This window comes from Sciurus vulgaris (assembly GCF_902686455.1).
Source record: "Sciurus vulgaris genome assembly, chromosome: 18".
Classification (NCBI taxonomy): domain Eukaryota; kingdom Metazoa; phylum Chordata; class Mammalia; order Rodentia; family Sciuridae; genus Sciurus; species Sciurus vulgaris.
The window spans coordinates 22851610-22860052 of record NC_136479.1 but is presented as its reverse complement, the minus strand read 5'-3'; the positions used below and the strand labels follow the sequence as shown (position 1 = coordinate 22860052).

At 52.4% G+C, this 8443-nt stretch overlaps 1 protein-coding gene and 1 long non-coding RNA gene across 2 annotated transcripts; one reads left to right on the top strand and one right to left on the bottom strand.

Moving 5' to 3' along the window:
• Positions 1-109: 109 nt before the first annotated feature.
• On the top strand, positions 110-2166 carry LOC306649480. Its single transcript, XR_013760649.1, has 2 exons — positions 110-228; positions 816-2166. It is a non-coding gene; the product is annotated as an uncharacterized lncRNA (long non-coding RNA).
• Positions 1745-8296, bottom strand: ORAI3 (ORAI calcium release-activated calcium modulator 3). Its single transcript, XM_079120509.1, has 3 exons — positions 7445-8296; positions 6336-6851; positions 1745-3253 (listed from the first exon to the last, which is right to left on the bottom strand). Exons 2-3 carry the CDS (start codon positions 6561-6563, stop codon positions 2585-2587), a joined length of 897 nt encoding a protein of 298 aa, XP_078976635.1. The 5' UTR covers positions 6564-6851; positions 7445-8296; the 3' UTR covers positions 1745-2584.
• Between the last annotated feature and the right edge of the window lie 147 nt (positions 8297-8443).

Genomic DNA, 8443 nt, shown 5'->3' with positions numbered 1-8443 from the left:
GAGATTTGAGTGGCGCGTTGAACAGACGCAGATTCGTCAGGCGGGCGGGGCGAATTGGTGGACAGGATGCGCGCTCCTTTGCTCCTCTTCCCTGCCCCTTCCCTGCGCGGCCAAAGATCTAAGAGGCTGCAGATTCGCCACTGTTCCTGGTTTCAGCCGTCGCCTCCCTTCACCCGCCTTCGTGAAGTCAAGAAAATAACGCCCGGTTAGCCAAGCCCTGTGGGCAGGGTCAGCCACTTTTTCTAGATCTTTCGTATTAGCATGACTCGGCACAGCCCACTGCCGACCCAGGGGTAAATGGACAGGCAGAGGTCCTCTCAGAGTCCGATGAGAATTTTCAGCTGAGGAGCCGGCCTAGCGAATCTGCGGATCCTGTTGTGGGTGGGGTCAGGCCTCCGCGCGCACAGGGGCGTGGCCAGGGCGTGCGAAGCCCGGCGTTGCAGGGGAGCTTCCTGTAGGACCCACCGAACCCGGCCAATCGCGAGGTGGAAAAATACAACGAGGAGCGGTGACTCAGACAGTTTGCCTGGTCCCGCGCATATGCAGCGGGAGTTTTCTTCCCGTTATTCCACTTGGGCCTCTGTTGAGATGCTCACTTGAAAGATGGCGAGACTGAGGCCTGCTGAAGATGCTGCATTTTGCTGTGCTGAGCCCAGCTCTATGGTTGAAACTGAGGTAGTCACAGGGTTCTCCGATAAACCTAAGTAGGACCTAAAGGCCCTTATGTGGGTCGTGTAAAAAAAGAATGTACAGGAATACAAACATCGATGGTTCTGGTTCCCGCTTTCTTCAGCTGTGGCTCCTTATGCTCACAGGTTCTCACCGCTTGAGGGCAGCACCCGTCCAGGAGTAACCTGGGACCTTGGAGCTGAGGACTCCCTAAGGCTGAGTACCCTTTCTATTCGGTGTGGACTCAGGAGCCCTTCTCGGAAGGAGCTGCACTCCCACCAGGCCCTTCTGCCTGACTGAGCCCCTCACTGTATGACCTTGGGCAAGCCATTGACCTCCTTAAGTTTAAGATTCTTCCTCTAAAAATGGATTGTAATTCCTGTCATACAAGACTTATTGTAGACGTCAGAACAGCGTAGGAAAGGCTGCACATTCACCATTTTGAGCAATAAGGAAAGGGAAAAGGGGAATTTTCCAAGGTCTCCCACCACAAGAAGAGAGAGAATTAGGACTTTAAAGTTGTGAGGGAAATGAGGTTGGAAAAATTAGTTTACATGAAGGCACAGATGAGATCACGATTTTTTTTTTTTTTTTTTTTTTGGTCGCAGTTGAAAGGTATATGTTCTTCTTTCAATCAGAAAGAGATTCTCATGTGACAGTAAAGGTAACTCAAGTTCAGTTTCCCTGACTAGCCATGTGGCTTTAGGCAAGGTCATCAGCCTTCCTGGCCTTAGCTTCCTTATCTCTGAAATGGAAGTGATAAATTTTTGTTTCCTAAAGTGGTTGTGGGGATTAAATGAGATGATTTATAAAGTCCCTAGGATGTAGTATGAGTCATGCAAAAACTTACATGAAATCCTCAATTGAAAAGATAGAGACCCTGAACTCAGGAACAGTAGTTTCAAACCTTGGAATAACTATGTCCAAACTGAGGAACAACTGGCCCTTATCAGCTCCTGATGGGGGTTGTACCTGGAATCCACTTCCCACTAGGCACACTTTCCTCCACTGGCTCTTAGGAACAAGTAAACTTACCCCAAGAAGGCTTTCCCTTCACCCAATTCACAGCCACCAGGACATCTGTAAAACAATTTATTATACAAAACAAGGTGCATCAAAAATTCAGTGTCAAAGAGCTCTGATTCTAAGGACTGGGGACTGGACCCTGTCCCTTTAAAGCTTTCTCACCCAGCCCCTGCTAAAGAGTCAGACAGGGCACACAGGTCCTCAGTCTTGCAAGACCCCTCAGCCAGGGGCCAACAGGGTGAGAACCTGATAATAGGCATGTGAGTATGGGCCTAAGCGGTGAGGCAGGGTCTCCCCCTTCTGAAAGTGGCCACAGGTCAACAGTGGAGGGTGGGCTTGAACCTCCAAAAATAGAGAGGCTCCTCCTAGGAAGGGATGGGCATATATCTGTCACAGAAACACCAGAATCCCTCTATAGTCACCAAAGCAAGAATGTGGACCCCAACAAAATCTGGGTACAGGGGAAATTTTCCCCAAAAATTTCAACTGCAAATTACATTCTACACACATGAAGTAAGCATTGATGGCCTTCAGGGGCAGCTGTGTAGGTATATGACCTGATCTCCATATCCTGTAGAGGAGCAAGCAGCTGAAGGTCAGCACGCCAAACATCCCTCTAGGGTCTACCTGCCTCCCTGTGTCTACCCCAGGATTCTTGGACTGAGGATGTTCCATTTTCTTCCTTATTCTTCCCAGATTGGGAAGAATAGTAGAGTAGAGCTTACAAAAACAATGGGAAAACCAACAGGGAAAATCCCTGGGAATGTGGGCACATGGGCAAGAATCTGTTCTCCACCTGAGAGTGGCCATAGGAATTGGCTCCCTCCTGGAGTAGGGAATGCTTGCAGACCCCCAGGGAGGCAGTGCATGCAGCAGACTAACACCAGACTCACACAGCCTGCAGCTCCCCCTGCAGGCGACTCAGCTCCTCTAGTTCCTGCTTGTGACGGTCTGTCTTGTGGGCCACCAAAGAGCGGTAGAAATGTAGGGCAAAGGCAACAAACACAAGTCCCACAGGTACCATGATTGCTGTGGAGGCCATGGCTGCTTGCCAGCCTGGCCCGTGAACCCCACCACTACTACCACATGTTTGCCTGGGTGGGCAGGCTTCAGAAGGCTCTACCTGTGATGGAGTTACAGAAGCTGAGGATGGTGGGAATTTGGAAGCTGGACCAAGGGAGGAAGCCATTGGTGGCAGAGTCCCAGGCACCTGGGATGTAGGTGCCATGGGGGCCGGTGTGTCCAGGGGAGCCCCAATGGGCACAAACTTGACCCAGCCCACTAGGACAACTTCAGCCAGGAAGAGAAAGGTGCCCAAGGCAGTGGAGAAGCCCCAAGCCAGCTCCACATAGCGGTGGAGTCGCTGGTGCGGTGACTGGTGAACAGAGTTGAGGTTGTGGATGTTGCTCACGGCTTCAATGTGGGGCAGCAGACATGTGGAGACCATGAGTGCAAAGAGGTGCACAGCCACTAGCACAGTGGTACAGGCACTAAAGGCCACCAGCAGGCCTGGTGGGTATTCGTGATCACTCTCCAGCTGTACCTCCACCATGGCCACCTGTGGGCACAAGAGAGGATGGATTGAGTGCCTTGACAGTAAAGGAATCTTTGTATCTTTTAGGACACATCACTGCTATATCCCTAGGACCTAGCTATCAAAAGGGCTGGATGACTTGTTTCTGACAGTTTAACCTGGTTATAACATAGGGTTTAAAAAGAATTGACTTTGGGTTGCCTGGGTTCATTCTTGACTCTACAAGCTGTGTAATCTTTCCTTCTTTTTCTTTCTTTCTTTGCAGTACTGAGAATTGAGCCGAGGGGCACACTGAGCCACATCCCCAGCCCTTTTTATTTTTTACTTTGAGGCAGGATCCCACTATGTGGCCCAGGCAAGCCTTGAACTTGTGATCCTCCTGCCTCAGCCTCCTACTTGAGTAGTAGGGCTTACAGCTGTGTGCCACCACACCTAGCCAGCTCTGGAATCTCAAGCAAGTGACTTAGTTCTCTCTGTGGCTCAAACTCCTATCTGGAAAATGAAGATTGGTAATAGCACTTAACTCCTGTATAGGGGTTTTGGGAAAATTAAATGAGATAATACACATCTAGTGCTAAGAACAGTGTCTGGGCACACAGTAACCACTAGGCAGGTGTTTGCTGTTATTATTTTAGTTGATGCTAAAGTCCAAAGCTAGAGTTTGCAAATTGGCACACCATGTCAACCTGCAAACATGTTTTTCTTGGCTCATACAGTGTGCTTTATAAAAAACTGAATAAGTGGCCAACTTTTAAAACTCAGGAGATTTCATATAAATAATCCCTATTTCCAGATCCTCCTGAAAATTTGGCAGATCTGGTCACACCAAGTCCGACATTCCAGCATGACAATTATCAGTTAAGAGTTGAATCATGGTTTTTCCCTTTGGACAGTCATGGGGTCTCTTGATCACAAGTCCCCACCCAGCCAACTTGGCATTTGTATTACCTGCCTAGCCTTCAAAAACATTTGAGTTGATGACTATGTTCTAAGCAAATATAAATTTGTCTATAGAGCCAGATTGCTTAAGTTCAAATCCTGCCCATTACTTGTTGTGGGGCCTTAGGAAGATGTCCTAACATCTCTGACCCTTACTTTTCTCATCTCCCAAATGGCCATAGTAGGGCTGGGGTTGTACCTCAGTGGAAGAGGGTTTGCCTAGCATGTGTGAGGCACTGGGTTTGATCCTCAACATCACATAAAAATAAATAAAGGTATTGTCCACCACAACTAAAAAAATATGTAATTTTTTAAAAAACGATCATAGTAATGATACTTCTTTCATAGGATAAAAGAAAGACAATGCAAATGAAAAGTTCTGGGCACAATACCTGGTACTAAGCAACAGTTGAACACAATCTTAATATTGTTATTTTAACTCAGGCCACCTGGGTTTCTGAATCTGGATATTTCCCCATCCCTAGTTCTTACAGGATCTATTAGATTGCTCTGGGGCTGGGAGAAGGAGAAGGAAAAGGAAGATGGAGAGCCTGGCAGGTGATGGTAGGAAGACAGGCTGAGTATTTTGGGAAACTGGGCCATGGCAGATGTCAGCAGGTGTTATCCACAAACAGGGATCTGGGCCAGGCTTAGTTCTGGTTTTTCCCAGGGTCTGGCCCAGGCTTGATCTCCAGTCCTGCCCCTAGACCATACACATCCAGCCTCCTGATCCTGCAGAGAAAGCTCTGACCCTTAAGCTGTCACCCTAGCAACCTGCAAGTCCAACAGCACACCAGATCGTCCCCTTTAGAATAAGCTGGACCACGGGGCTCACTTTGCTCAGCTAGGTCCATGGCTGGCTGTGGTCCATACAGATGAAGGGGTTTCAACTCCCTGTTTCCAGATGTCATCTCCATCAGGAAAGGTGGGGCTAGTCTATGGATTCTGGGACAACCCCTGTCCTTTACTCCCCATGGAACAACTAGGCCTAGGATGATCCTTAGGGTTACAGATTTTCCCTGTCATCATTCAAATACAGAGGCTAGGGCATAGAGAGGGGCAGGGTTAACCCAAATCACCTAGTGATATGACCCCACTTCAGCTACCTCTTGTGTCCACACACACAGGAGGAGCACATTCTCCAAGGACCCCATGCTTCCTGTAATGAAGATGGGGGGGAACCCTGGATTAATAAGGTTGCATTCTATATACCCTTGCCCTGCTTTGGCAGAGCCTGTTTTCACACCTGTTGAATTAATATGTTGGTCTGAGCCACCTCTGGTGAATAGGTCTTGCTCTGACACGCCTGGATCTAGGGTTCCCAGTAACAACAATCTCAGCTCATCTCAGGCAGGCGCTTAGCAGGCTACAGAGGACGCACCCTCCATGATCTCACAATTTCCCACTGGCTGGTCAGGGAGTGGAGGTTTGTCTAGGGTCACACAGCTGGCCATACCTAGGGAGGAGCCAGGACTTACCTCTGTTGACTCTGCACCCTTGGACCACCCTCAGTCCCACTTCCTGAGGCCACTGTGGGACCGTTAGTAGGTATCATCCTCCTACACCTGCAGTTTATCAGCTTGAGGATCACTTATCAGCTTCCTGATCAGCTTCCTTCCCCAGTGGCTTCCTCAGGCATCATCTCTTCCGAGTTTTCCTGGGTAAATCTGGCACTCTCTGCCCCTACCAGGGAGTAGCTCCTTCTTGCCATGGGCTCTCCTTCAGTTGGGTGACCCCTCCACACCAAGTTCATTCTTCCAGACCCCCTGGCCATGTTGATATAGCCCCCATCCAGCTCTGATTTGCCTTTGAACCTGGTCAGGAGGACTTAGTAACCATTCCTGCTAGGAATATGCTCCTTTGGGACCACTTTGTTCCACCGTTGCATATTTGTCATGATTTGTTAACCCCCTTTCCCAGACACTTATGGGACTAATGTTCCTCATGGTCCGGTTTATAGTCCTAGGATTCTATTTACAACTCTCTCCCCAATATAAAGAGACTTCTTCAGTCATTTGGACCTTGCTTGTTCTCCCCTTCGGTCCTTAAAAAGTCCATTTTTCCCTTTCCTCTGTCCTGTATTTCTCGGGGTGCCATTTACTTCATTTCCGACCCGGTGCCCCCCACGTGCTTCACCCCCACCCGCGTGCCCCTTCCCGCCCCTCACCATGGCGAAGCCCGACAGCAGGGCAGAGGTGCGGCTGGAGGCTTTGAGCTTGGCCCGGCTGAGGTAGAGGCGGCGCCAGCTGAGTGCCCTCAGCGAGTGCTGACTGGCCCCCATGAGGTCCAGGTAGCCGCGGTGCACGAACTCCCGGTACGTGGCCGAGCCCGCCGGACTCTCGACCTCCGGGTTCAGCGGGGCCTGTTCGCCCGCATCTCCCTCGCCGCCCTTCATCCTGGGGGCGGCAGCACCAGCAGCGCCGGGTGGTCACGGAGGGGCCGAGGCGCCTCGGGGACCCCATAAGGGCCGGTCCGAGCAGCGGGGAGACCCCATCCCCCGGCGGGGTGGACGCGGATGCGGGCGGCGGGCTCCCAGAGAGGGGCCCCAGCGGAAAACAGTCGTCTGCGGGGAGCCCTAGGGGCCGAAGCGGGACGGCAGAGGCCGAAACAGGAACTGGGGCAGAGGCGGAGCCGGGGCGGCCACATGATGGGGTGGAGCCGGGGGACCGAGCCCCCGCAGTCCCTGGCACGAAGGGAAAGATCTGGGGGTACCCCGTGACCCCCATCCACCAAAAATGTCCATGCACCCGAACCCGACCGAGGTGAACACTCAGTTCCTTTCTGAGACCGGGGGGTGGGGGGGGTCCCTGAGCCCAGATTACTCCTAGGTATACCTAGATAGTCCCAGGTGTCCAAACCCCCAAGTCCTGCCCTCGCAACCTAAATACTGAAGTCGGGAAAGGTGACTCCATTCTGCAGGAACTCTCAGATCTATCCGAAGAGCCCCTTCCTCCAAGAACCTGGAGTGGGATTTCTGGCCATCTTCACCCTACCCATACTCCCCCTGACGCCGCACACACACACAGACACACACACACACACACACAAAGTCGGTGACCCCGGCTGGAAGATTTTGAATTTTATAGCAAACCATATTGTACAGACCTGGGGCCCAGGGGCCCAGCCCGGCTGGGTCCCCAACACGCCCCTCGCCGGGCTGCCTCCTCCCCCTCCCTCAAGTGGCCTCAACCTCAAGCCTTTCCATCCCCAGGCCCCCCTCCCCTTCGGCCTTTGGTCCGCCCAGTCCCTCCCCCCACCCGCGCACCTCCCTGTTACCTGAGGTATGTGGATAGATTTCCCCCTCCCCTACATAGTACAACCCGGCTGCCCCCAAAGGCCTGGGCTGAGGGGCGGAGCCTGGCCCAGCTCCTCCCTCTGACTCCCAAGACCCCACCCCAACACGGGAGGAAGGGGCGGAGGAGAGGACCAAGAGTCTGTTACTAAGTTCCCATGGCAACTGAGAGGGGCCATTTCCAGCCTTAGCACTGGCATCGGGAGGTGTCCATTGGCTGCTACTTCCATGGCAACCAGGAGTGGCAGTTCCCTGGGCGAATGGGATACAAGTTTCCATGACGATGAAAGAGTGGGAAGAGCCAAGATGGAGGAGTCCCAACTTCCCCATCATTGGGCTGGCACCCACCATCCCCAACTCAGGTCAGGAGAGGTAGGGCTGCTCAAGACAGTAAAGCCAGAGAGATCTGGGGGTGGCACAGTCCACACAGGGTGCCCACCAATCCAGTCTCAGTCCAAGCTGGTCCCATCCAATCACACTCTGGCTCCCCCAGGTCCGAGGTTCCCCCATTTCAAGTAACACTTCAGTACAGATGAATGTTCAAGTATTGTACGGAGAGGCAGGCAGGGGGCTGGGGCACCCCTCACCACTCCCCTGGGCCACGAGCTGAACAGCGGGTAGACCCGTGACCCCCACTCCTCGCAATAGCTGCCATTTTCAGTGACGTTCAAGGAATCAGGGTAGAGGGAAGGAACTCAAATTTGGGCAGGGGGAAATAAGAGGTGTGGACCCCCCCCATGAGGGGTACTACAGCCCCAACCTGCTCTTGTCCCCCACCCCCCACTCAGCCCTGGCTTTTCCCTTGCTCCCCAAATTCCCCTACCTCTGATACCTGGATCCCCAAATGCTCCTCCAGTTTCCCTTTTTGGCCCCCCACCCTCCCACTCCAAATATCTGGTTTTTGTTCCCTGAACCCTTGGTGGTCTGCTTTCTGCCCCCTCCCCCCACCCATCCTCCACCTCCCCCAGCCCCCTGGCTCCCAG

What these genes read in the sequence shown, in the direction of transcription:
- ORAI3 (XM_079120509.1), bottom strand. Translation starts at nt 6,563, where the DNA reads ATGAAGGGCGGCGAGGGAGATGCGGGCGAACAGGCCCCGCTGAACCCG. An exon ending in TGCTGTCGGGCTTCGCCATG is followed by an intron (nt 3,254 to 6,335) that starts GTGAGGGGCGGG and finishes TTGTGCCCACAG; the next exon opens with GTGGCCATGGTGGAGGTACA.